Consider the following 26,999-nt stretch of genomic DNA (forward strand, 5'->3'; position numbering starts at 1 on the left):
GCAAACCTGCAATGAAAGGCTTTGCGGCGTCACGGAGAGACGACACCGCCTCGTCATTTCAAGGGCCATGTCATCAGGGCGTCGGCGACGGTTCGCCGAGCAGGTCGATGGCCAAGCCAGTAGCCGACCTTTGGGAAGATGGACAAGCGTCACGTGTGCACAGCGCGTTGGTGGCTGCCTCGGAATACCAAGTGCAGTTTGTTGTCAACTTGTCACCAGAATCCAGATAACCAAGGCAGTAAGCTAGGTTTACGAGCCCGCCCGGCCTGGCCCTGCCAGAAGTACTGGATTGCCTCCTCCCCCTGCTCTAGCATAGGCCCTTGCATGAACTGAGCACGTAGTCGAGCTTGAGCTTTACATTGAGCGTCACCCAAGCGTTATAGTAAGCCCTCCCACATTTGGAATTGCAATCTTTGTCTTCCTCGGCCCGCTTCGCGATTGCGGCGGCCAGCTGTTTGACTTCGCTGCCACTGCGTTTCCAAGGTCGTTTCGGCCCCACGAAGAAGAGGCAGAATCCGGCAGGCTCAGAAGCCAAACCGTACCGACCATGCTGGTGGCAGGCGATGGGATATTCCAGTCCGAACTCGGCTTTATCGGGAAGCGCTGAGACGAGCTTGCTGAGATTTCTGGCCACATTGGGGTCTTCGGTTTTCTCGTACATGCATCTGGGATCGATGTCCCTGCAGTCAGTTATCACCCGGTCCGGGCGGTCCAGGTACGCGCGGTCGGGACCGCTTCTTGCCGAGGTTCCATGCGGTACTGTCATCAGCGGGACAAGAACAATAAGAATGGCGAAGAGAGATCGCATCTACGAGATACGTAATTAGCACATCGATCAAATGCATTCTGGATACCGCGACCTCCATGAATTACTTTGTTGCTGTCTGAATCGTTTGGCCAGGTCGGAGCGACATGCAATGAACTAATGGACGCGCGCTTCAACGTACGAGGCCTCGAACCCCAGAGTCAGTCTTCTTACCCAGTACTTATACATTCCACTGGGTTTGATCGCACACGCCCAGCCAAGCAAGAGGACGAGATACCCTCTGCCGCTCTGCGTCATCAAGAATAAATGAGGCCGGGAATCGCCAAGGTGCACACGCTCGTGGCAGACCGTGTTGCCCGTCGCTAGTCATGGCTGGCGTTTCATTTTGGGTAGGCAGAAACCCCTGCGCCCGCCTCGAGTGGCACCGCGACAACAAGCTGGCATCAGCACACGGCCCGCGCCGTCTTCCTTCAAAGCTGGCGACGGAGGCCACGAAAAGTTGCGCGGCCGCCGTTCGACTGACGAAACGTCGCCCCGGCTATTCCATACCCTGTGGTGCTCGGGTTGCACAGCGCGCTTGGCTCCTGTCAGCCGATCGAGCGCAGCTTCCAAGGTTGCCAGCCCCAGGGCAACCCACAGGATCTCGTGCGCTCGCGGGCTCCGCAATTTCCCCCTTCTGTCGAATGCGGGGCGGCTGGCATGCCAGGGCGGCGGGCCGATCGCGGATGACTAATCGTCGCCAACCCTCCTTCAACATCACCTGGTCCGTATGCCGTGGCATGGGGCAGCCGCCGGAGACTGCAACGGATTGCTTGATGCTTGCCAAGGTCGCATTCGTGCTACTCGTGTGAGGCAATGACTTTGAGGCTCGGCGTTCAGTCGCGGGTCGCGGCGGCGCTGCGTGGCCGTGGCGGGCCAGCTCCCCATCCGAGCACTTACAGAGCGTTTCATCAGCGGAAAGCCCATTTCGTTGTTCGCAGAACAGACGGAAACCTCCATTCACAACCTCTAGACGTCTTCATGGGTGGCTCACAGGATGCCTATGTGGTAATTGACAGGAATATCGGGCATGCCCTCGCTCCGCGGGAGACGATCTGCCAGACAGCAGCTGGAGTCAAGGTCCCTCTCGTCTTCTACCACGACACCCATCACTTTGCTCACGGTGCGTTTGCGTGCTCGAGACAATAGAAGTGCATTGTCCTAACGTGCACTAGTCTCAGCGGCATACCCGCGCATTGTCCTCGATCAGGACCTCCCACGACAGAGCACTGCCGTCACGAGCCCAGCTACCCTGTGGCTCTGGGGCGCGACGAATGCCATTACTCTCGATGGAACCGCGGATGGTGCGACATGAATTAGCTTACTGCCGCGAGCTGCTCAAGCTGACGAAATCACAGACGCATTTGAGGAGTCATGTCGTGAAAGCAACGAGAGATTGGAGGGCGCCGCTACACTTCTCAAGGACAGATAGCGGGCGCCATGTATGTTTTTCTCAGGATAGAAGCCAGTCACGGCGCTGAGCAGACTAAGCACATTGTATTCTCCTTCATAACCGGGCGTCTCGCCTTGACGATCTTCATGGCTGATTTGAATGTCCTGCTGCAGCGACTGACTCGGCAATGCTCTCGTAAAACCCCCCCAAATCCTCCGCAGTCCACCGTTTCGTGGCGACGTGCACATGCGCATCCGCGAGGCGGTCATTGAGCTCCGCGTCGTCTACGCCGCGCGGCCTCGTCTGCAGAATGTACCCGTTGACCTTGAGGAAGGCGTCCGCGGCGAACAGGGCCGTGCGCTTGTTGCCGTCCTGGTACGGGTGGTTGAGGATGATCTTCTCGGCCAGGACGGCGGCGAGCTGGAACACGTCGGTCTGGCCGTAGCGCTCGTGGTTGACGGGCGAGAAGATGGCCGACTCGAGGAGGTTCGGCTGCGTGGAGGTGGCCTTGGCGATGTGTCGCGCGTGGAGCCGGGCGGCGACCGAGGCGGTCAGAAAGCGAAATTGCGACGGGGACGCCATGGCCGGAGATGCGTCGATTAGCGAGCGCGCATGACGATGCTGTCGCGGGGATCACGAAGCTTGGTATGAGTGCAGGGCAGTCAATCGCGTCGCGATGGCCATGTCCAAGCCCGCGGGCGAAATCACGCGGAAGGATGTAATGGTTCGAGGCTGTCCCGCCAACGACAGAGTGAAAGTACCTCTAACGGGTGGTGGTTCACGGGTGTCGGCGGCAGGAAGCTTTTACAGTGCAGGGTGAGGTACAAAGTACTTGACACAATACTCGTGTCACGATTGCACAAGCATTCGGTCTCCACGCGACACACATGGTGGTCCCATGCTTTCCTGTACGAAGTACCAAACCCCAATACTCCCCTGTACCTGGCCGCATCTCAACCCTTGTCGCGGCAGAATGCGCGAACAGCATGATTCATGACGGGTTTGTGATGCAGTACTCCCCGGTGGTACGAAAGTCGGATGGATGCGCCACTCAAATGCGACCCTACCTGGAACCGGAACCACGAGGAAAAGCCCACTAGCTTCCCGTCCGGCTGGTACATTTACAGTGGGGTGTAGCCCCAAATCCAGGCGTCCTGCCGCTGCGCGCAGGGGGCTCGGTAGCGGCCCGCCGCCGGACGCGACACATGAACCCCGATCTGGACGGGACGCTAGGTGACCTCATACGTGCATTTTTTTCCTGTCCCTCTTACACAACGACCGCCCGCCCGCCCGCGACAAAAGTCCGAACCGCGCCCACCGTGTGCGACGACTTCCTCTCCCCTCGCCTCCCCCCCGGCCTCTCCCGCCGCCATGGCGAACCGGCGCAGGATCAAGCAGCAACCGCAGCGGCCCAAGCCAAAGCCCCTGCTAGAACTGCGGACGGGCGGCAGCTCCTCCTCGAGCAAGGCGCGTCACGGGCCGCCCCCGTCGAAGAAGCAGAAGACGAAGCAGGCCCAGCAACGGCAACGGCAACAAGCTCAGCACGAGAGGCCCATCATCCCGTTCGAGCCCGAGGACCGGATATTGCTCGTGGGTGAAGGCGATTTGAGCTTTGCGGCGAGCATCGTTGCGCATCATGGGTGCGTCAACGTGACTGCCACGGTGTTGGAGAGGGATCATGCCGAGCTGGTTGCCAAGTACCCGACTGTCGACGAGAATATTGCTGTGATAATGGGTACGGAAGTGGAAGCAAAGAAGAAGGAGGAGCGGCAAGGGAAAGAGGGAGAGGTGGATGACGCCGAGGAAGACGACAAGGACCAAAGCGACGCTTCGAGCGGCCGGGAGGAAGAAGATAACGAAGCCGAAGACGCAGAGGGAGACGACCAGGAACAAGATGACGACGACGAAGAAGCTTACCCAACCGACGACGAGGACTACGAAGACGCCGCCCCAAAACGCAAACCCTCCCTCCCCAAGAACAACAAGCTCCTCTACAACGTCGACGCCACCAAGCTCACGCCCGCCCTCCTCCGCCCCCCTCACTTCCAGCACATCCTCTTCAACTTCCCCCACGTCGGCGGCAAGTCCACCGACACGAACCGCCAGGTGCGCCACAACCAGTCCCTGCTCGTCGCCTTCTTCGAGCGCGCCACCCCGGCCCTCGCCCCCGGCGGCTCCCTCGTCGTCACCCTCTTCGAGGGCGAGCCCTACACGCTGTGGAACGTCCGCGACCTGGCCCGCCACGCCGGCCTCGCCGTCGAGCGCAGCTTCCGCTTCCAGGCCGCCGCCTACCCGGGCTATCGCCACGCGCGCACGTGCGGCGTCGTGCGCAGCCGCAAGGGGGAGGTTGGCGGCGGGTGGCGCGGCGAGGATCGGCCTGCGAGGAGCTACGTCTTTAGGAGGAAGGGCGAGGTTCAGGCCGCGGCGGCGGGGGCGGGGAAGAAGAGGAAGAAGGGCGATGATTCCTCTGACGATGATGATGACTGAGCTTTGGATACCCCTGGCGTGCGCGTGTTACACTCATACATATGGTACCTAGATCTGTAAGGCGTTTCAGCAGTCATCTTTTCATCTTCAGAGGTTTCTGTGCACAATTCATGTATAGATCCACCCTGTGCCGTGTATCGACCCGCCCCGTTCTCTGGGCACATATCCAGACCACCTGCCTGGATATGAGAATCGCCAGGCTTTTGCCTGTCCATCGGGGTTTGGCTCAAAGCTCGACTGGCCGCAATTCTTGGCGTCACTGGCGAGCATTCTGGAATCACTCTGGAGAGACGCAGCACGACCCGTGGGAATAGCTTAAAAGTCTGTGGTATCTCCTCCCGTGTCAACGCCTGTAGAAGCCCTGTCCCGGCGTACAGGCCGCTTCTCCTTTCGGACCGAGTCGTCTTCTGCCAACGGCCACATGGTGGTTCGGATGACGCGAGGTAGCATCGCCTTCATCCCTCCAGTATCGGCCGCTGCATGTCGACGAGTGGCCTCCATGACCGTCCCCGGCGCCCTTCACTCCGGTCCCCGTTTTGATGATCCAGTACAAATACACCGATAGCCCTCAAATACTCAGTGCAATATAGTACATCTAGCCCCGGAATGCTGGCCGCCCCCACCTTGACTCCGGAATATGCCCACCGCCCGTATAAAAACCTGCATAGCTCGCGGCGGGCAGAGCATGCTTTTGTTTCCGAATCAATGTCCCTAATATAGGTGCACGATCGCCCGTCTGAAGTCGCGGGAAAGCATCGTTGTGCCGCAGCGAAATGCAAAATCGGTTCCGCAGCCGAGCTGAAAGCATCGGCAGGGCCCTCAAGCTGCCAGTGCGATATCCTTGCGCATCTCTTCAGCCGCGTCCTCCATCATCTTGGTCTTGTTGGCTTCATCCTCGAGACGCTGGGCCTCCTCATTCTCCCTTTCGAGCGCCTCTTCCTGCTCTCGCAAAGCCCTGCGCTCGTCCGCCATCTCATCCTCAGGCGCAGACTCGGGCGGTGGAGGTGGTGGAGGTGGGGGGCTGGGCTCTCCGGTATCGCCCTCCTTCAGCCTCTTGATATCCGGCCCTTCCGATGGAGTTGCACTGGCAGAATCAGCCAGTTCTGCGTCTCGCTTGCGCTTCCGATCTAGGCTGCTCGGAGAACCAGCATCACTAATGGTGGCATCCTCGGTCCCGTCAAACTTCTCTTCGTCCCTCGCCGCGTCCGACTGTGTCTTTCCATGCTGTCCGAGCGTTGCAGGATCGCCGGAGCTGGGGCTGTCCTTGGCACCCTTTCGCTTCTGGTGGGCGCCGTACTTCTCGACAGCTCGGTTCAGAAAGTCCGAGACGTACTTCTTGATCTTCAGCACTTGCTTCTCGTTGAGCGCGGCCGTAGGATCCTCGACCCGATTGTTTTTGTAGTCCGATGCAACGAGCTTCTTGGCAATCTCCTTGCCCAGTCTCTTCAACTCGTCCTTGGGAAGCTTATGGCGGAACTTGTCCAGGACATGTTTCACGGTAGGAAACACCTGAAAGAGGTCAAAATCTGCGGCTTGGCGCGAGAAACGTCTTCAAAGGGTGGCTTACCGTGTTTTCGTAAATCTTCATCTGCTTGTCCTGTGGCAGAGTCCGCCATTTGCCCTTTTTACTCTCCGCCGGGTGCACCTCGGACACTTCCTTTGGCTGAGACGCGGGCTGCTTCGGGGTGCCTTCCTTCGTCACCTTGTCAATGATACTCTGAATGGCCAGTTGCTCCTGTATGGCCTTCGAGGGTCCCTTTTGAGCGGAATCGCTCGCCGGAAGTGTTGGTCGTTGCCATGTGGTCTTCCCAGACTTGGTATAGAAGTAGGTGTTACCTCTTCCATCCTTGGCGGTGAACCACCCGTCGGGGAGAGGGGGGCGTCGTTGGCGCTGCGAGTTGAAGAAGAAGGAGTTGTTACGTTGGGGAACGTTGCTGCGAGGTCCTTTGGGGGCGTCGGGGGGGCGAGGTGAAGCCGTCTTGGGTGTCGACTGAGCCGTCTCCTCCTCGCGAGCTTGGCCGCCACGACGTTCTTCGTAAAGATTCTGCACAGGTGCATTGGGGTCAACCTTGCGCCGTCTGATGCGGTATGCCACCTCCAGCTTGCTCCAGTCCTTTAGGAGCTGTTTGGACCGCGATGATACGTCCTCGTGCTCAGACGAGGCAAGATTCTGAATCGTGGCTTCGATGTTGGAGTCTTGAATCTTGTTCCTGGTAAGGCGCGGGAACTTGTCCAGGATCTCGAGCACCTGGAGGACCAGGTTGTGGTCGTCGATAAAGGTGTTGAGCGTCGTCTTCAAAATCTGGTATGCGTGCATGCGCATGACGGAATGGATGGCACGCTCGTCGTCGCAACGCTGAATGCGCTCCAGAAGCTTGACAGCGATCCACTTCTCCTTGCACTGCACGAGCGCCGCCATGACCTTGCGGGCATCGTCTTCGTCCAAACTGCGGGCCTGTATGCTATTGACGTACTCTTCGTCTTCCTCATCAGGCCGCTTCTTCCGCGGCTTCTTGGCGACGGCCGTGTCCCACCCGTCAGCATCGTCGATACCGAGAGCCTCGACGATGGTTGCGGGCAGCTTGGTCGCGCGCTCCGTCTGCGTCTTGCCGCCGATGAAGCCAACGCAGTTGGGCTCTCCACAATAGCAAGGCTGCGGATCGGCCCCGTAGCGGTCGACATTGTAGTTGAAGACCAGCTCCTCGCCGGCACGAATGTTGCGCAGAGCGAAGATACCCATGCGCAGCTTGTCCCCGACCACCCACTTGTCGACGTAGCAATTGGGGTTGCACGAGTGGTTGCAGAAGCGGCCAAGATTACCCTTTCTAGTCGCGTCGACAAATTCACTCTTGCTGAGCGACATGAAGTAGAAATGCTTGATGCCCTCGTCGTCGTACTGGAGCATGCGGCGGCGGAAGGTGGGCTCGTTGATGACCTCGCCAATATACTCGTAAATGAACTGGTTGGGCTGCAGGAACGCGTCGGCGCGCAGCCCGAAGCCCTTCTTTTCTGTCTTGATGACGGAAACGCTGGCCCACTGCTTGCGCTGGAACCTCTGGTTCTGGCAACCGCCGCCGCAGTTGCCGGCATCAGCGCAGCACTCCATTTTCGTTGCTCGGTTGATGCAGTCCGAGTCCTCGCCACAGGCATGGTTCTCGCCATTTTCTGCAGACCGTAGGTTAGCACTCACTCTGTCTGCCAAAACGGGGCCGCGGCCGCGAAGAGAGAGCGCATACGCCAGTCTTCCCTGCAGTCGCAGTCAAGCGCGTCGTTATCTGTGGAGCCCAGATTTTTTGATCCGTAGAGGCAGTCGGAGATGACCTGGAAGGTCTGGCAGGAATCGGAGGTCATGTCGGGAAGGTGATCGAACAGCGGCGCCTCGCGTGCGGCCGAACGTTGGGACGATTTTCGAGACAGCCCGGGGGGCTTCGAGGAGCTGGGGGTACCGACGCTCTCGCCGCGGGGCTTGATGCCATCGACATCGTTTGAAGAGGAAGGGGACTTCCCGTTTCTCGCGTCGGGGGCCGGCGTCAAGCCATCTGCGTCCACGTCCGCCAGCGCGCCATTGGCAACGCCGTCCTCGAGTTTAACCCTGCTCATTTTCCGGACGGCGTGTTCGTCATCCTCCATTTGAGCATTGGCAGCAGGGACTGCGGTCGTTTGAGTGAGGCGCAACTGCGCGGGTTCGAGATTCGCGTCCGGGTCGAAGCCGTGGTCGTGGTTGGAGCCTCGAAGGGCGGGCGACAGGACAAGGCGCAGGTGCGAGTTCGCGACGGGAGACGCAAAGAGCGCGCGCGAGGCCGCTTTGACGGCTGGAGAAGCGCAGCCGCGCAAGTTCTGAGACAGGGAGCAGCTCGTGTACGGAGCGGGCGGCAGGCGGGAGAAAGGCGCTTGAGCGGGATCAAGCTTGGTCGGGATGCATGTGGCCTTGCACCCGTCGCGGCGAAAGATGAAGCAAAAGGAAGGGGAGGGAGGGAGGCAGGTTCGGTTAAGCCTGAGGAGGTGGATGCGGATCTGGCTGTCCGTCGTGCTAAGTTGCAATGGAACACGCCTTCCAGTAGGTAAGCAACCTGGAAGCACCGCACCTGCGCGCCACCCCAATCGCCGCCCAGGGCATTGAATCTGGAGCCTCCTCCAGTGGGCTGAGGTGAGGTGTGCCCAGGTGCTGTGCGGTGCTGTGCTCAGGCGGCTGCAGTGGAGCTGGCGCCATGCTGCAGGTGCTGCAGCGCGCCCCGGGCGGAAAATTAATAGGTCCGCCCCGCGCAGTGGCCCGTCCGTTGATCGCCCCCGCCATCTTGGCTACGACCTTGCAAGGTTGGGACCCGCCCACACCTACTCGTGCTCAACGGAGTCAACGCTGGGGCCGCGATTTAAGAAACGTCCTTCTCGCGCCCTGCCGATACACTGAATTGACACGCTCCTTTTCATAGTCGAAGACTCCGCGTCCAACATATCGACTGCTTATGTGTCACTCGGTGGCCCTCAAGTGTAATATTTCATGAGATCTCGACGAAGTGCGTGCCCTCCGGCAGTCGACGGTCCCGTCATCATCGCGTCTTCGTTTCGATGTGCGCTTGGTATCATCGGGCGATCGAGCGCGCGACACAGACAGAGACGGACGAATTATTACTCTGCGTGAACACATACCTACATATAATCCCAACGCTTTCATGGGAGGTCACCAGATACTTGGCAGGCGCTTCTCGGTACCAGCCGAGCTGCTCAATTGGAGTGCGGAGAGATCAGGAAGCCCGAGGACCACTTCACCATATCACTCCACGCGGTTCAAACTAGGACACCTCCGGCATCTTGTCCCGAGCCAGAATATCCTTACACAAACCAAAATGTTCGTCGATGGAGTTAAACGCTGCATCTCCCAAGTTCCCTCATTTCCTCGGCGCTCCTTGTTTACTGTTTGAGGTGCCTACCCTAAACTATCTCAGGATCCGTAGGCGCTTTGGCTTTCTGGCTTGTTAACAGATGAAGCTGTCTTGCCCTGACACGGCACCAACGTGTAACTTACGGCATGGCCGGGCCAGAAGGCAGATTTGATGGGGACAGTCTCTTTTGGGTAATATTTGACGTCGTCGCTCAAGCTCTGCTTTTCGAAGGAGAGAACGATGTCGACTCGAGTTTGCGTTTCTCCAGACGGGAGTGGCGCGCCTTTTCCATGACGGATACGACGCCCCTGAAAGCTGAATGGCCATATTCAGAGATCAATTGGTTGAGACTATGCATTCTCGTCAATAGTGACATGTGGCAGCCATAACTAGGCTCACAATCCACTGAATTTAACCCAGGTCGGTCGGACTTGCTCCGCGGCAACGAGTCTGACGGGACCTTTCGGCGGCATAGTTATATCGCCAAGCATACAAAGTATGCTGGCCTCGTATGCCTCGGCCCTGCCATTGTCGTCGTGAAACCGCTCCGCGTTACGGACCCATGCGGGACGGCTGCTCCGAGTGCCTTACCGTGTAATTTGCGAACATCGAGCGGCGGTCCGGACCCACCCTTGCGGACCTCGACAACAACAGCTGATTATCGACTTCGCGCGTTTGGCTCTTGAAGACACGCATGAAATTGCCGCCCGACGATATGCTACTTGTTTTCATGCCCAAGATACTCGATATCTGTTCTCGTGGCGAAACGTGGCCGACACTCAACGGCGAAAGGGAAGGCACGACACGGCAGGGTGGGGCCGCTCCGGGCTTGCCAACGCATTGTGCATGAATCCGGGGGGCAGGAGCGGTCCGTCTATAAAATGGCGGTGACCGCGTCTTCTTTACCATCGGGATTGATAAAGCTGTTCTATCTTCCGCCATCCAACATCGCCTCAAAAACGACACAACGGCGCGTCCGGGTCAAGGGCCGTGGTGGTCGGTGCCGGCGCCGATGGACCGGCCGGCAACACTCCGCCGCCGCCGATGCCACGACTCGGCGACGGCATCCGCCCAGCTCCCGAATCCATTTCGCCCGGCCACCGACAGGTCGCACTCAGCAGTCTCCAATGAATAGCTCGACACATGGCCAGCAGACGGAGAGTGCTGACCGAGGCTGCTTCTCTGCGGGCTGATTGGCGCGAGAGCAGCCAGTGATGTGGCTTCCCGCCTCAGCAGCAGCTGCACGAACGCATCCGCTTCTCTGAAGCTCATTGGGCCTCGCATCCTGCGGCCCTGTTCCATCACGAGGCGCTGCCGAACGCTACCAGCTACGGACCTGGTGGATATTTGATGAGCAGTCTCAACATCGCGTGCGCTGCATTGCTGGGCCTCCCAGACAGACGAGCTCGTGTTGAAACAACCGGGCCACGTTCGCCAAGGCCCAGCGAGCCGTCAAATCGCAGGGCTCGGCGCGGGCTTTGACCGGGACATCGTGATGGCCGGTCGCCTGAAGAAGGGTGGCGGGTGAGACAAGGTCATGCGGCCTGGCAAGGAGGTTCGGATTGGCCATTGTTTGAAAGAAGCACCACCCTCACCATGCGGCCGCAGGTTGATGCATGCGAGAGCCTGCATTGTTCCCGCCTTCACCATCTGTACGAAGTACCCGGCATCGCACATCTTAACATGTTCAACACGACCGTCGAACCTCCGTCGCGTCCTTGGCACACCCGAGCGAGCGACCGGCAAAGGCGCCGCCACCCGCGGCAGCAAGGCGGACTCGACAAACGGAGCGAGTCCCTTGGCACAGTGCTTCCACCGGCACGCTATCTGACAATGTCGGGCTGTGTGGGTGTGGTGGTGTCCGTCGCGGCGGTGAGGCCGGCCAGACACACGGTGTGAATGGACCGAGCCCATCGCCTGCCTTGCGTGCGCTTGTGGCCACCACCTAACCGATTTGCCAGCATTTTGTCCTCATATGCCGCCATCATCGGTCTCTGCCCTCTACTGCACCCTGGCACGGCCCGACGCACATGCACATGATGCATTCGTTAACGCAACAGCATCTGCCCCGGCTGTGCTGAGTTGGAGCTGTCGGCTAGGCCCGCCATTCTCTGCAGATGACCATGCCGCTTTGACGCTGCCGCTCCAGGCCTTCATTCACATCGACATCGGCTTGCGCCCATCCCGACTGATTAGCGCCAACTTTGGCGCTCAAATTCCAACAATCCGAGTTACGTACGGTACGTGCTATTGCGGGCCGCGAAGTCAAGGGAAGACGGAGGGATCGTCCCGTTGCCGGCCTGTTACCCCTACGGTGGGAACCCTCGTCCCTGGAGTTGGTTCCTGGTGCTACCCACGACGGCCCATGGAGCACAGCACATGCTTGCCGCTTGAGCAAGCCTTGGGCCCTGCGCGGGCTGCGCGACCACACCAACGCTTGGCAATCTCCCATTGCGGCCAGCCCGACGACTGCTGCCGTCCCAACGCCCCGTCTGCAGTCTTACAACCTTTGCGCCACCTACTCCGCTGGACAGGGACGCCCGCCTCGACAGGTGCGAAATAGGTCGCTGTGCAACGGCCCGAGGGTGGTGTGGCAGCCATCAAGTCGGCTTGTGTGTGCCTCCTTTGCGCCTGCTTGCCTACTTCGTAAGGGCAGCATCAAAGACGAGTCTATCGACGGGATCCTGGTCCATTGCAACCCTGGTCCCAACGCAGGCACCACCACTACGGGGTACCAGCGTCATCAGCGCGAATGAGAGGCACCACAGAGAGACGCAAATAGCACTTGGGAGAGCCGCGGGGTGGCGAGCTCCCCGGGGCCTCGCTCTGCCTATGTGCCGACGAAAGTGTAGCGTCAGCAACAAATCGTTCCCTTGGATCGTCCTCGCCTTTCCCGTCACTCCGCTCCTGCATCATCTCCGGCATTCTCAGCCATCTTATCAGGGGCTCTTACGGGACCGCAGTCACAGGACTCCAACGACCATACGCTTTCCCACGGCGCCCCGTGATGTCTCGCCCCTAAGTCCAGAGCCTCGCCCCAAGGTCTTGTGGTCGCCGATCGATGTTGTACGACCGCCCTCTGAGGCCTCACCATCCCCCACATGCATTGCCTCCCTGGCGGCCTGCCGGTCCGGAACGACTCTTCACAAAGCCGACTTGTCGCCGACTGCCCTCGCTTAACCCAGCCCTCGGCAGCCGGTGCATGAGCCGCGCGACTGTGCATTTTCTTTTGTTGTTGGCGCAGAGCTGATGCGCGTCGTTTCTGCCACGGCCGCCTAACGACTCTCTGATGCCCTAGAGTCCTGGACTCCTGGCACTTGGCGACGGGTGAGGGGCGGAGCTGCCGCGCACTTGACCTACCGGCGTGACAACCCTTGAACGACGTGTCGGCCTTGCGCGTCCTGCCGCAACACGGCACCTGGAGCTCGCAGTTGACTACCTTGGTTGGCCCTTCTTTGCCCAGCTGACGGAGGCTCGAAGGGCCATCTGGCGGGAGGTTTCGCCGGCCGCCCGCGAAGCAAATAGGAGGGGTCGACTTCCGTCAACGCTTCCGTTGCGTTTATCACAACACGCTCGCTCACTTTCGTGACCGTTCTACGCCACAGCAGATGCCTACGCACCGGTCGCCGCATTTCTCTTCGCTAGCCCTCTCTGCATTCCCCGCCTTTGCGTTGTGTGCACGGCGCACTTTCCCTAGTCGATACGTCGTTCCAGCAGCCTTGCAGTGCGCCGACTCCGAGCCATGGAGTCTACCTCGCCTCTAACGCCGGACGAGCAGGTTAGCTGCGCCTTCAGTATTCGCCCTTGCTTCTCTGACCCGTCGTCATCTAGCGCTTCATTCTGGCCGAGGTGATCAAGGCCAGTCCGGTCACTGTGGAGGCTCTAACAGTCTTCATCCGAGCGAATAACATCCCAGCGGACTTGATGAATATGCAACTGCCACGAGGTAAAGTCACGTCCCTATCTTTCACTCCGATGACAACGAGCTCAGACGCGATAGGACGCAACATGAAGCAGTGCCTACAGCTCCTGAACCAGCTTGGTGTTCCCGCCTCTCTTCGATATTCACCTCCTCTGGCATCCAGCACTTCGAGAGACATGACCCAGTCGTCTCCACGCAGGTCACTTACTTCGAAAACGCCCAGTCCGCCCAAGAGACCGGCCCTTGCCTACATCGCGCCTCGACCGTCAAATGGGGCACTAGAGGGGCCGGGCTTCGACCAGAGAGATACGAGCCTCGGCGAGACTCGGAAAGCTCCAAAGAAGAGAGGCCGTCCATCAAAGGCAGACATGGCAAAGCGAGACCTCAAGCCTATGTTGCCACAGCTCATCGCGCCGCGCCCCCCTACTCAGCTCGCTCCGTCCTTTCAGCCGATACTCCCTGCAACTGGGAGAGCCCAGGAAGCGGGCCGATCCATCTCTCCTGCTGCAACGTCCTACTCCACCCATTCGACACCCTCGGCTGACTCGAGAAATGTCAAAAGGCGACGCCGGACCAGCAGGTCTGGGGCCTAATCGAGCCTTCTGGTATCCTACTCGGAGTCTCCTCGCGGACAACTCGGCCTCTTGCGAGGGCTCCCATCACCTCTTTTAGTTTTCTCTGCCAGCTTTGGCTGCTCTATGGGTGCGAAGCTTTTGCCGGTAATGACGATGATGCTTGATACGGGATGTAGCAGTATGACGGATGCGTTATGATACCAGAGCACATAGACGAGTCTGTCACCGTGGATATATGGAGTTTGGCGTTTGCTCGAGCCTCGATAATGTGATTACTTCCTTTTTGTCTGGGGCCTCCTTCGGGGTAAATATATACGCAGCTGGATACTGCCTTGTTTTCGCTAATGTCTTGTTTCTGGGCCTGTACCATTACCCGCTGCCATTTGTTGTAAAGCGCCTTGCCTGTACGAGGTTTCGGGTTGGCTTGCATTGCATTGCAGTTCCGCGAGAGCCGCCGCAAGACTGAGGTCGGCGCTGGCCGGTCTATCCTCGATCATGTTCAGAAGGTTGCAATCTTCACTATTATTATAGTCTGTGATAGCACAGGCAGTCCCGGTCTGAGTGAGGGCGTGGGACTCGCGGGTATATCCATTATTCTTATCACGCTCTCATCCACAACACATGCGCTTTCGACAAGCCGCCCGCTTAGAAGTGGTACTGCAAGAGCATCTTGCCGAGCCTCCGACGGCTCATTTGGAAAATCATTTCAACGAGGCGGTGATAGGCACGCCTCGTGGGAACCTCGCGAACGAGGGTATATAAACACACACAAAAAGTTCAACGCGAAATGACTCCCGAGCTGGGCTTGACCATACCCCTGCGTCCCTCTCACTGCGCGTCAGTGAGCAAATGCAAAATGACACTCTTCTCTCAGCCAAAACATGGTGGAAATCTTTCCCGCTATTCCATTATCTTTCTTTTTTCCCATTGTCCGTGATCATGTATGCCATATCGAGCTTTTACAGGGCCTTGACAATCTTCTCCAGAGCCTCGAGCAGGATGTCGGCGTGGTGCTGCTGGAAGATGAGCATGGGGCGGAGGCGGACTGCGCTGGCGCCGCTGCCACCGATGTTGATGCCGAACGACTTGGCCTTGACGAGGAACTCGTCGCGCTTGGGGTGGTCGAAGGCGATGAAGGTGCCCTGGCCCTTGCCGCGCAGGTTCTGGAAGTGCTCGGGGTACCTCTGGGCCAGGCCCTCGAGCTTGCCGAAGAGGTAGTCGCCGACCTTGGCGGTGTTGTTGACGAGGTCGAGGCGCTCAATCTCGCTGCAGATGCCGCGGAAGAGCAGGGCCTTGGCGGGGTCACCCATCCAGGTGTTGAACTGGCGGTAGGGCTTGTTGGGGCGCATGTCGAGGTTGCGGAAGTAGTAGCCGGCGGTCTGGGCCTTCTTGGAGAAGGTGACCATGTCCGGGGGGTCCTGGAGGTTCCAGTGCTCGTGCGCCCAGAACTTGCCCGTGGCACCGAGACCGGTCTGGACCTCGTCGGCGATGAGGAGGATGTTGTGCTTGCGGGTAACGGCGCGGAGCTTCTGGAAGAAGGAGGGGCTGGCGTGGTTATCACCGCCCTCGCTCTGAACGGGCTCGACGATGACGGCGGCGGGGGGGACGCGCCACGTCTTGATGAGGTGCTCGACCTCATCAATGCTGGCCTGCTCGGCCTTGGCGTTCTCCTCGGCGTGCTGGTCGAGAGGGTACTTGAGCTGGGGGAAGGTAGCCTGAGGCCAGTCGAAGGCGGGAATGTCGAGCTTGTGGATGGGCTTGGAGCGGGTGGTGGAGAGGGAGCCGAACAGACGGCCGTGGAAGCCGCCCTTGAAGGAGAGGATGGAGAGCTTGGGGGAGCCGGGGGCCTCGTTGCGCATGGCGGACTCGATCTCCTCGGGGGTGAAGTCGACCTCGGGGCCGCCGCGCTCCATCTGGCGGCGGTACATGAAGGCGGCCTTGTAGGCAATCTCGTTGGCGTCGGAACCGGCCATGGCGGTGTAGACGTTGTCGAGGCCCTTGGGGGCGTACTTGAGGATGCCCGTCTTCAGGAGGGAGGCCCAGGTGTGGGAGGGGAAGTTGCCGAGGGCAGGGCGGTTGATGATGGCGTCAACCATCTCAGGCGTCTCGGCGACCTTGCGCAGCTCCGGGTTGTTGTAGCCAACAGGGATGGAGGCAATCTGGGCATAGCTGGAAGGAAAGAATGGCAAGTCAGCTACACGCGTCTTGGTCGCACACACGGACGGGTCTACTCTGCTCGTCCCCCGGCCTGATCGTCGCAGGGGCGGTTGCGCAGGCCAGCTCGATTAGGGCACTTACACGTCAAGCAGCATGTTGCCATCCGGGTCGGCAATGTAGTTGCCGGCGCTCTTGGTGTAGTCGGCAACCATGTTCAAGCTCCGCGTCTCGAAGACCTCGTTGAGCTCCTTGGCGTGGCGGGTGGCCTCGGGGCCAGGGAACGACGACGTCTTGAGCACGGGGGCGGCGGGCTCGTCCTTGTGGAAGGGCTTGACCGATGCCAGGCGGACGGCGCCGGCGGTGGTGAAGGCGCGCGTGGCCGAAGCGGCCATGGCTGGCCGCAGGGTGCGGGCAGCACGGAGGGCGGCCGACATGGCGACGGCGAGAGGAGGTGGTGTAGGACGGGGAGAGGCGGTGACGGGCGCGTGGCGACACGCAGTGATGTAAGTCTGGGGGAAGCCCTCGAGGTCGGAAGCACTCGCGAATGCAATGCGACGCGGTGTGGAGGAAGAGAGAGCTCCGATGGAGGGGCAGACTCAGAGGGAGGGCGACGAGGGGCAGTGGAGAGAAGATTCCAATGGGCAAGAACAGACCCTCGTGGGAAGCAAGCTGGCGAGCTCCAACCTTTTTATCGTCCGGAATCCCGCGGCTTATCTGTGGGGAAGAACTGGAAGGCGAGAGACATGGAGGTAGAGGTAGAGGTACAAGTACAAGGCCGGTGAAGGTCGAGATGGGCGCGGCGCCCGCGGTACGTACTGAGGTATCGCGAGGGGGGGGGGACCTGAATCGGCCGTCCGGGCGCATCGCACACCGGGGGAGGCGCTGGAGCGAGAGGGCCCGATTTGCGGGGACCCTGGCAGCTTTCGCAGCTTGGATGGAGCTAGGGCCAGCCCCTCCACACGGTGAGTGTGTGTCTCGCCTGTCTGCCGGGCGGTGGATGGAGGCCCGTGGCGCGAGGTGACAACACCGCTGAACGACCTCACGTCCGGGTGCTGCTCGCTGCTGCGCTACGCTGGGTTGGGGGATTGGGCGACAGCGCCCGCCGAGCGCCTGGAGCCCGCCCCCCCAGCAGCACCTCAGCACTGGCCGCCAGCCCCTCCCTCGGTCTCCCTCCCCATGCCCAGTGCCCCCCATGACCCCTCCGTCCCCCCGTGGCCCCCCTGCACCCCGTTGGAGCGTCCGTGTCTCCAGCGGTCTGGCGGCGGCGTCCCCCAAGAAGTTCCAGTTCCGGGCAGTTCCCGGCCGCGCTGTTCCCAGGCCCAGGTTCCATTCTCCAGGGGGGCCCCCGGTGCGTCGGCGCCCCACCGCGTCCGTGGGCACGGCTGGCAACCCATTGGCCGGCGGGGGGTCGCCGTTACGTACTTGGTGTGCTGGAGCTGCTTCTCCAACTGCAGCTCGGCTGCCGGCTGGGTCAGGCGGCGCTGGTCGAGACGGGCAATTGGAGAGAGAAAATGAAAATGGACAAGAAAAAAAAAACGAGGTCGTGACGAGACGCAGGCAGTACAGTAACAGCGGTAGCATCGTGAAGTCAACGGGGCCCTTTAACATTCATTCGGGAAGGTGACCCTTGGGCGTAAAGCTTCTGTATCACCAGCGCTGCTTTTGATACGGTTACCTATGCGCTGTAATTCTTCGATCGTGTCCACTGTCCCCTCTCCATATCTACAAGCTCCAAAACGCGAAGCCCGACGTCGGCGGACTTTCCCCCACAGCGTCGTGGATCCACAACGTGGAAACACACGCTCCAGCCCACCCCCCGGCGCGGCGCGCGCGCGCCCTCTTGTGAAACCCGTGCCGTTGCCGCTGTCGCTGCCGCTGTCGCCGCTGATGACCGCGACAGACGCGCACCGCATCCTCAAAGCACAGCGCATTCATCGGTAGAGTGCATCCAGCCGCCACAGTACAGTACAGAAACCCCGTCACGAATCACGAAACGACGGACGGCGTCGTCTGTGCAACCGCATCATCGCCAACAGACGGCCCAATGGCTCGGCCGGCCGCTGGCACAAACACACTCCCGCCGCCGCCGCACGATGGAAGTACCCGTACATGGATGCCATCGTGGCCGCGCCCGTCTCGGAATTTTTAGATTCCCTGCCCCTCTTGGTCAAACAGGACGACCGCCGACACCAACCACCACCACCACCACCACTAACAATCAGGTCCATCTATCAGTTCAGTCAGCCAGCCGCGCCCTCCTCCAACACCCGCAGCCCACTCTCCCACAAGGAATGATACTGTAGTGCTCTGCACGAAGTACTGAACGGCATGATACTGTACAACATCGGCTGATGTGACGACGCCCTTGCTTGCTTGCCCCCTGCCCGCCACCACCACGGCCACCACCCTGCGCGTGCAGCTCGCATTGCCCGCTCGCCCGCCCCACGATAGCCCATTTCGAGGTCTAATTCAAAGGTCAAATAATAATATAAGTTGAACCCGTCTTGCCCCTCCTCCTCCTGCTGCTGCTCCTCCTGCCCCTTCTCCCTCCTCCGTCGGCCGGCCGGCCGCCCGCTGCACCAATCTGTCACTCTCTACCGTCCTCCTCCTCCTCCTCCTCCTTCTTCTTGGCCGGCCCTGCACGCCCGCCGGCATCGTCACCCCCGACTCGTTTATTATCCTTTCACCAGTTCGCCGCGCAGGCAACCAGCCGCCCGCCTCGCCTCCCCCCATCCCCCTTGTGCGACTCGGCCAACGTACGTCCCCTCCCGCCGGGGCCCATGCCTGCCCTGCCTCGCCCGTGATGACCGCTCCAACGACTTTCACGATCTTCCCCCCTCCTCCGTGACACCACGAAACTGGCCCTCCTCCCTCTGTTTACACTCAATGACTGTTTACACATGCGCCGCGCCCTCACGTGAGCTCCGCCATTGCGTCGTCGAACCCACCGCCGGCCCATCGCGCAATTGAGCTAGTCATGCGCGGCGTCTAACACGCTTTCCCAGCCCCGTGTACTACTTGTATGTGTGCTTGTAGGAGTACATGCTGGCTGGCTCCGCGGCAGAGCAGAGCCGGCCCTGCAGCCTCGCCCACCACCCCCTGCAGCGTCTGCAGTCGCGCCCGTCCGGGCCCCGTGGACTCCGTCTCGCATCCGGGCCCGGCACCCGGGTCCTCCGTCTCACGATCCCGCAAGCCTCCGATCCCGCCACCTCCAGACCCAACACGATTTCAATCACTTGCGCGCGATACGTACTGCGCGGCAGGCATGCGAGCAGGGTTTGCGAGCATTAACCCGGGCTAGTCGCCCGTTTCCATTTCCATTCACGCTCCGCCGACGGCCATCGAGGCCGGGGTCCACCTGCGCCCCCCAGACTTTCCCCCACCATCAGACGCAGACTAACGACACGAACCGCCGCCCGTCGGCCATCGCGACCTCATCTCGTGCGAGCGGCCAACAACCTGGGATGTGTCCTCCCACCTGTCCCTCTACAGCGAGCAAAACACCTGATGCTGTCTTCCTCTCCGTCTTCGCGTAATGTGTATGTCCAAACAAGCAATCTTGCCTCCATCCAGAATGCATCGAGCAGGGCCGCAGCAATACTCTCAAATAACCGTGCATGCAGTGCGCGAATGCGACAATGACAATGACCAACCCGCTACGCCAAGGGTATGCAATTCCGGGCAATCGCCAAATTCCAGAGGCCGTCTGTCTCTAGGCCAGACTCAACTCTCCGACTCTTCCAATTCTCGCATGTACTTGACAAACGTCTTTTTATGCACCTGCTCAAGATCGTCAGCGTCATCGGCACGACTCCGTTTCCATGGCCGTCACTCACCAAGCCGGCATATTTGCCGTCCCTCGACACACAAATGTAACGCAATCCAAGCTTGACAAAACACTCGTACACGAGATCCAACGGCGACCGAACATCCAGTGTCACAGGTGCCTGCGGCCCAGTCAGCACAAACACCTTCAATGGGGCTTCTACCACTGCTCACCGGGTCAATGTAGCGCGTAAAGTCGGTCGGATCCGGGTCGTCCTCCTCGTCCTCGTCGATGCTTGGGACCCGATCCATCAAGCAGAGACTGGTCTGTTCGTCCACGAGCTGATCCAGCGCATACTCGAGATCCGGCGCCGGAATTAGCCCCACCAACACGTCCTGTCGCACAATCGGCAGTCCGCCATCCAGCTCCCCAGCCCGGTGCAAAGTCTCCAGCTTCGCTCGAAGACTCGTGGCGGGCACGATTGGCGAGTTGGTGATGTCAATCACCCTCTCGCGGCGCACACGCGGCACAATGTCCGCCAGGTCTCCCGTGAAGACCGGCTTGTGCTTGTTGTCCAAGAATGGATACGAGTTCATGCTCGTGAGCAGGTCGTAGATGCTGTTGGGCTCGATAGCGTCCGCCGTCCACTTGGCCACCAGCACCGCCAGAGAAAAGGGGAGAACGTAGTCGAGGCTGCCTGTCAGCTCAAAGAGAATGACGGCCAGCGTCACCGAAAGTCGCGTCACGCCACACATGGTTGCGCCTGCGGCTATCAGGCCGTACACACCGGGTTGGATGCATGTTCCGTCTGAAGCCGTGGCGCAGTTACCAAATATGGCCCAGCCTGGGGCCACCAGCACCAGCCATTGTACCAAATGCCCGATGATGCGGCCCAAGAGGCCGCCGACAACCATGGACGGAATGTAAATACCGGCAGGTACTTTCTAAACATAAGTTGTCAGAACGCATCCCAACGACTGAGGCGAGAACACAAACGTACAATCCCAAAAGTGATGATGGTCAAGAATCCTTTGATGAGAAAAGCCACAAAGAGTGTCAGGAGGATCGGCGGGATGTCGTTGACAGAGCTTGGGCAAAGGCCCAGGTCATCTTTAGAACCATCGGTGGAGTCGTCGCACGGCGATGCGAGGCTTAAGAGCAGCTTAGCCACCGAGAGCTTCGTCAGCCCGTTCCAGTAGCTCATGAGACCCGTGGTGACGGCCACCAAGAATACTTCCAGAATGGGATATGCTTTGATGACGCCGATGCGTCGAAAGCTGTGTGCCCAGTATTTTGATGCCTTGATGAAGAGGGCTCCAATGGCGCCACCCAAGATGCCGACAAAGACGAAGCTCAGCAACTCAAAGTATTCCCAGTCGACGAGGTAGCGGATTTCGAACATGACAATCTTGTGCGTGCCATACGGGTTCAAAAACTTGAGGGAGAGCGCGGCGATAATGCAGCAGAAAAAGGTCCTGAAGAGCGTCTTGGCCGGGAAGAAGTACGCCACCTCCTCCAAGCCAAAGAGAACGCCGCCCAAGGGCGCGCCAAAGGCCACGGCGACTCCTGCAGCGGCGGCCGCAGAGAGCACCTCTCGCCTCTTGGCATCGTTGCGGTCATATTTGGTGAATAGTCGGCAGGCGATGTTGCCCACGCACGTCGCCATGTGGACGAAAGGACCTTCCTTGCCGAGGCTGAGTCCAGACGAGACGCTGAGGATCAGGGCCACCATCTTGATGACGAGCGTTTTGAAGCCAAGGAAGCCGTGCAGCACGAATCCACTGAGGATGACACGAACCTCAGCAACCCCACTGCCGGCGGCGGAGTAGTATACCATCGGTGGACTCTCCCTCTCAGGGTCGCGTTGCTGGCGGGGGCTGACGTTGTCGTCGGAATGGACGTCGTCGGCGAGCAAAGGTACCCTCTCGGCGGCGAGGTTTTCGTCCAGTGTTGTAAGACGATATGCTGAAGGGACAACAGTCTTGGTCCATAGCGTAATCCAGCACGAGAGGCAAGAGAATCCGATGACGCAAAGTAGGTATATAGAGAAGTCGGTCCATTTCTCTCCGAACGGATGGTAGTCGAATGCCTGAGACCAGCTCTTCCAGTCCTCACAAGCGCCTCGTGGGCAGCATTTCTGCTCGGGTGTGAGTAAGTCTGCCTGGCCGTGTTGGACGGTTGGTGTGAGTATGCTCACCTTTTCGTCGAGATACCAGGCCCTTGCGCAGTAGCCATCCTTGTAGTCAAAGACGGTCGACTCGGACACGTCCACGGTGTACGCAATAAGTGCGACGACGAAGCCAGACAGGGCACTCAGGATCCAGCCCTGAGAGCCGTCAAAGGCAACGCGGACGCGGCCCCAAAAGTCCTTCCTGCTGCGCAGAGCCTTGACGCGATGGGAATCGGCGATGGTATCGTGGACCCAGTCAGTGCTAGTGAACTGATCGTACCACACCCGCTCGTCAGGGAAAATCGAGCCCTTGGACTCAGACATGGATCCGCGCCGCTCGGACAGAGCAGATATCAGCCTCGAACCCCATGACCCATGGCGATTGTGGTTTCGAGAGCCGCGAGCACTACCTGCAGCAGAGGAAAATTCGGGTCAGTGCCGAGACAGGGCTGCACAGGAGGGAAAACACAAACCTGCGTAGCTCTGATTGCGTGATAGATGCGGAATGCGAGGGGTGGTAGCGCCGGTCTGCATGCGCACACGGGATTTTGGCGGCGCGCCCAGAAGGGGAGTTCGTTCGTCATGCTCGGAGCTTGAATGGTGGCGATTCATGGCGAAGGGACGGCGAACTGTACGTGGCGATGGCGGCTGGGAGACCGACTGGGAGACGGGCAGGCCTCCGTCTCGATCCGCCATGGTGCAGCTGTCTGGCGCCGTGACGCTGCAGAGGGTTGACCCGTTGCTACCTCGCGCGGACGTGTATCTGCAACAAGTCCGTGACACACGGATCGGGGCCGGCGAGGAAGCTCGGACCGCGCGCGGCCGCGCTCGTGGGCGGTTCGGCACACGCCGGTAGTGGTTGGGTGTGTGCGGTCACTGGCGATGTCGGGGCCGGAATGTCGGCGCAGAGATGGCGGTCAATAGTTGATGATTGACAGAGGTTTGTAGCGGAAGAGAAGCTTGGTGATTGCATGCAGATGTCGAACGGCTGGAGATGCGCGGTTCAAGGTATCGTCCGGTATCGTCGCAGTGGCTGGCGGTCACCACGGCGAGCACGACGCAAGAGGGCAGCCGCAGAGGGAGGCAGCGCTGGGCTCGCAAGGCATAAGGTGAGGCGCGCCCCGTCGGTTGCGCGCTTGACGATTGACGCCTGCCTGATCGGCCAGTCCAGGTGATGTTGACGTCGACCAGAAGGCTACCTTGCCTCTGGCACGTTGACGGACGCCGATGGAGTCGCGGCGGGAGGAGGGTCAAAGGGCTCGAGGCACCGCACCCTGTGCCAAGCTATGACGATCCCACGTGAGCCCCGGCGCGGTTAGTCTAGGCTGGTCTCCGTGTCAGAGGGTCTCAGAGGGTCTCAGACGGCCTAAAGAGGCGCACCCTGTGCCGCGCCTCGCGTCGAGTGTTGGAGCTCTCTGAATCCGGTAGCTGGAGCTATAGCTGGAGGCCGCCGAGCATGCGCGACTTAACTATGCCAACCGCGAGAGGGCCAGGTGCAAGTAATGGCCCAACACGAGCTTGCCTCTTTTTTTTTCTTTGGGGTGTCTCGACGGATGAGACGCGGCATATTGCCAGACCGACAGTCCCCAAGTCGCCGTCGCCGTTGCCACCCTGCATAGGCGGCGGAGCAGTGGCACGGGGTTCGGTGGGGGATGGTAAGAAAGGTGGAGGAATCAGGGCGCTTGGCTGCGGAGGCGAGGGAGCTAAAAGCCGCCACGGGCGTGGCGGTAATTACTTGGGCGTCCCTGGCGGCCCTGCCGTTCTTGCAGCTGCCTGCCGTGGGGGGTTGTGAACTGTATTTTTGCCGCAGCCGTGGTGGACTCGCCAGCGTATAATTCAGCTCGTGGAACATACCATGGCCAGTATCAAGCTTTGTATTTCGCACTCCTCGACAGCCTCGTTCCGTGGCACGGTGCCTGGAGGCTTGCGTAGAGGCCCTGGCACCCGCATGCCAATGAAGACTCGTCTTTCGCAGGGGCAGGCACTGTAATGCCTCAGAGTATTATGCAGCCGCCATCAGGGTGGCCTGTTGGCCCGTCCTGCGTTCCATGCCGGCGCATCACCTGCTGCCGACTCGGGCAAGATGCCGCCAGCAGACGGCCGGGGTCAGTGTGGGAAGCACGGGACGCACGGCCTATTATCGCGGATGAAGATTGGGGGCTACACGGCGTTGTTACTGAGGTGCCTTGATACTCCGACCGATGCTGCCAACGTGGAAGCGAAAATGTGTGCATAAATCGTGCCCTGACCGCTTCAGATTGGCCATCCGCCGATTCCTAGGCCCTAGTAAATACCGCGCTTTCCCAGCTTCCGCTGCCCTGCGACACAAAGAGCCTCTGAGGAAAAAATCCCTTGGCAATGCGAGAAGCCGCCGTAGCACAGAATCGTCTGATGCTGCATCTCGCATACGCAGTGTTACCGTCGAGGGTTGCCCGCGTCTGCGACTCTGCGCCGTGCATCTGACGCACAGCAGCCAAAGTGGCGCCTGACCATGTCACACTGCACTGCCTGTTTAGGCAGTGGGCGCATCAAGGTTCCGTGGGGCAAGTTGGTGCTGCGAGAGCGCAGCATTAGCGGCGGCCCCAAGTATTTCCGGCGGGCCTGGCGGTCGAGGAATTTCTTATCTTATCTCTGGTAAATTTTCTGTACTCACTGCTCAGTGCCGGGAAAGTCGCATCGCCGCTTGAGACTGCCCAGCGTCCACCATCCGCAACTACTCGCCTCGCAATTCACCACAACCATGGGCAAGAAGAGAAAGGCGTCCTCCCGCAATGCGGAGGCCAAGGGCCCCAAGGACCTGGATGCCGCCGACGCCCGTCTCGGCCCAGTCACCACGTACGAAGATGTCGCCGACTCCGAGGACGAATACTTCATCAACCAAGACAAAATCATGCTCGACGACGAGCCCGGTTCCAAACGGAGGAGAAAAGATGACGAGGACTTTGAGCTCTCAGACGAAGAGGTCCTAGGCTACGAAGACACCGATTCGGATGACGATGCACGAGCCAAGAAGCCCTCGAAAAAGTCTGGCAAGAAATCCGCCGCCGACGACTCGGACGAGGACGGCGATGAAGACGAAGAGGGGGACGAGGGCTGGTGGGGCTCCTCCAAGAAGGAATACTACGATGCAGACAACATCGAGACAGAGGCCGATGCTTTGGAAGAAGAGGCCGAGGCGAAGCGACTGCAGCAAAAGAAGCTGTCCAAGATGCGAGAAGAGGACTTTGTTTTTGACGGCGACGAGTGGCTGGCTGGAGAGCCAGAAGAGGAGGACAACGACGAACCAGTCATTGAAGTCCTCAAGGATATCGAGGTCACCGACGATATGACGCCCGACGAGCGCTTGAGACTCCTTGCGACAAGATACCCCGAGTTTGAACACCTCGTCAACGAGTTTGAGGCGCTCCAGCCGGTGCTGGCACAGCTCAAGGCCGATGCGGTCGGCAAATCCGCCAGAACCCTGGAAGCAATCAAATACTGGGTCCTGGGCTGCTATGTCGCCGCCTTGGGTGGCTACTTTGCCGTTTTGACCTCTCCTGCGCGGGATGGCGACAAGTCGCAAAAGGCCCTTGCGCCCACTGAGCTGCGGGATCACGATGTCATGGAGATGCTGGTCGACTGCCGCAACGCATGGGAGAGGGTCAAGAATGCAAGGTCACTAAACGCGCCCAGCCACCTGCAGCCCGTCGAGATGGACGTCGATGACATCGCCATGGCCCTGCAAAACGTCGAGAAACCCAAGAAGAAGAAGTCTGCGAATCTCGACAAGGCCAGCGCGGTCAAGAAAGCGGAGAAGCTGGCCCGGGCTAAGCAGATCGAGGACACCGTCGCGGATCTATACGACCTGCCTGTCCCTTCGAGGAAATCCAAGAAGTCCGCCAAGGCGGCTCAGGCGAACAAGGAAGACGACAACTCCGACTTTGGTGAGGAGGATGCCCTGGATGAGCGGACTGCCGCCGACAAGGCTGCCCGAAAGAAGAGCCTCAAGTTTTACACTTCTCAGATTGCGCAAAAGGCCAACAAGCGGGCTGGTGCGGGCCGCGATGCCGGAGGTGACATGGATCTTCCGTATCGCGAGCGACTGCGCGATCGCCAGGCTCGTCTTATGGCTGCGGCAGAGAAGAGGGGCCAGAAGGGATCTAAGCATGGTGCAGACCTCGGCGACGACAGCGACGACGATGACAATCAAGTCGCAAACTCCATGCGCGACAACGAAGATGACTACTATGACATGGTCGCCAATTCTTCCAAGGGCAAGCGGGAGGACAAGGCCGCTCGCTACGCAGCGTTTGCCGCGGCGAGCAAGGCCGACAGAGTCGTGGAGAAGGAGGAGGTCGGCGACGATGGCAAGCGCAAGATCACGTACGCCATTGAGAAGAACAAGGGCCTGGCGCCCAAGAGGAGCAAGGATGTCAGGAACCCGCGAGTGAAGCGGAGAAAGCAGTACGAGGCCAAGCAGAAGAAGCTGAGGAGCATGAAGCCCACTTGGAAGGGAGGAGAGCCAAAGGGCGGATACCAGGGCGAGCTGGCTGGTATCAACACAGCAGTGGTCAAGAGCATCAAGTTGTAGAAGCACAATGCATATCAGTCTTTCACGCCATTGTATATGTCGTCCTGGCAATTTCTATCCGGTCGGAAAATGTATGCTGCCCGTAGTGAGTTTTTGCTTGCTGGCAAGGTGTAAGTGACCATGGGCCAGCACTCGTATCGGTGTGTAACACGGTAGCTGCCCCACCACTATCGAGACACCTGGCGAACCGCCCAGCTTCGTCACCTGCGCCTCGCACCACACGAAAGTTGAACTCATCAGCTCCGCCTGATTCACCACGCCCGCGACGAATCGA

General features: G+C 59.8%; 7 protein-coding genes across 7 annotated transcripts; 3 read left to right on the top strand and 4 right to left on the bottom strand.

Moving 5' to 3' along the window:
* Positions 1 to 1,786: 1,786 nt before the first annotated feature.
* On the top strand, positions 1,787 to 2,237 carry PLICBS_000582 (uncharacterized protein; the record flags this gene model as incomplete). Its single annotated transcript, XM_018318398.2, has 3 exons — positions 1,787 to 1,928; positions 1,981 to 2,109; positions 2,164 to 2,237. 3 exons carry the CDS (start codon positions 1,787 to 1,789, stop codon positions 2,235 to 2,237), a joined length of 345 nt encoding a protein of 114 aa, XP_018183923.2.
* Positions 2,238 to 2,342: 105 nt separating this feature from the next.
* On the bottom strand, positions 2,343 to 2,780 carry PLICBS_000583 (uncharacterized protein; the record flags this gene model as incomplete). The annotated part of the gene is made up of 1 exon (XM_018318397.2): positions 2,343 to 2,780. One exon carries the CDS (start codon positions 2,778 to 2,780, stop codon positions 2,343 to 2,345), a length of 438 nt encoding a protein of 145 aa, XP_018183922.2.
* A 789-nt stretch (positions 2,781 to 3,569) lies between these two features.
* Positions 3,570 to 4,685, top strand: PLICBS_000584 (uncharacterized protein; the record flags this gene model as incomplete). The annotated part of the gene is made up of 1 exon (XM_018318396.2): positions 3,570 to 4,685. One exon carries the CDS (start codon positions 3,570 to 3,572, stop codon positions 4,683 to 4,685), a length of 1,116 nt encoding a protein of 371 aa, XP_018183921.2.
* An 819-nt stretch (positions 4,686 to 5,504) lies between these two features.
* Positions 5,505 to 8,315, bottom strand: PLICBS_000585 (histone methyltransferase set2; the record flags this gene model as incomplete). The annotated part of the gene is made up of 3 exons (XM_018318395.2): positions 5,505 to 6,194; positions 6,253 to 7,850; positions 7,922 to 8,315. 3 exons carry the CDS (start codon positions 8,313 to 8,315, stop codon positions 5,505 to 5,507), a joined length of 2,682 nt encoding a protein of 893 aa, XP_018183920.1.
* Positions 8,316 to 15,021: 6,706 nt separating this feature from the next.
* Positions 15,022 to 16,653, bottom strand: PLICBS_000586 (4-aminobutyrate transaminase; the record flags this gene model as incomplete). The annotated part of the gene is made up of 2 exons (XM_018318393.2): positions 15,022 to 16,231; positions 16,361 to 16,653. The coding sequence occupies 2 exons, from the start codon at positions 16,651 to 16,653 to the stop codon at positions 15,022 to 15,024; spliced, it is 1,503 nt and encodes a 500-aa protein (XP_018183918.1).
* Positions 16,654 to 19,942: 3,289 nt separating this feature from the next.
* Positions 19,943 to 22,479, bottom strand: PLICBS_000587 (uncharacterized protein; the record flags this gene model as incomplete). The annotated part of the gene is made up of 4 exons (XM_065599627.1): positions 19,943 to 19,999; positions 20,056 to 20,166; positions 20,219 to 20,929; positions 20,986 to 22,479. The coding sequence occupies 4 exons, from the start codon at positions 22,477 to 22,479 to the stop codon at positions 19,943 to 19,945; spliced, it is 2,373 nt and encodes a 790-aa protein (XP_065455699.1).
* Positions 22,480 to 24,895: 2,416 nt separating this feature from the next.
* On the top strand, positions 24,896 to 26,725 carry PLICBS_000588 (uncharacterized protein; the record flags this gene model as incomplete). The annotated part of the gene is made up of 1 exon (XM_018318390.2): positions 24,896 to 26,725. The coding sequence occupies one exon, from the start codon at positions 24,896 to 24,898 to the stop codon at positions 26,723 to 26,725; it is 1,830 nt and encodes a 609-aa protein (XP_018183915.2).
* Positions 26,726 to 26,999: the final 274 nt, after the last annotated feature.

This window comes from Purpureocillium lilacinum (assembly GCF_023168085.1).
Source record: "Purpureocillium lilacinum CBS 284.36 DNA, scaffold_1, whole genome shotgun sequence".
Lineage (NCBI taxonomy): Eukaryota > Fungi > Ascomycota > Sordariomycetes > Hypocreales > Ophiocordycipitaceae > Purpureocillium > Purpureocillium lilacinum.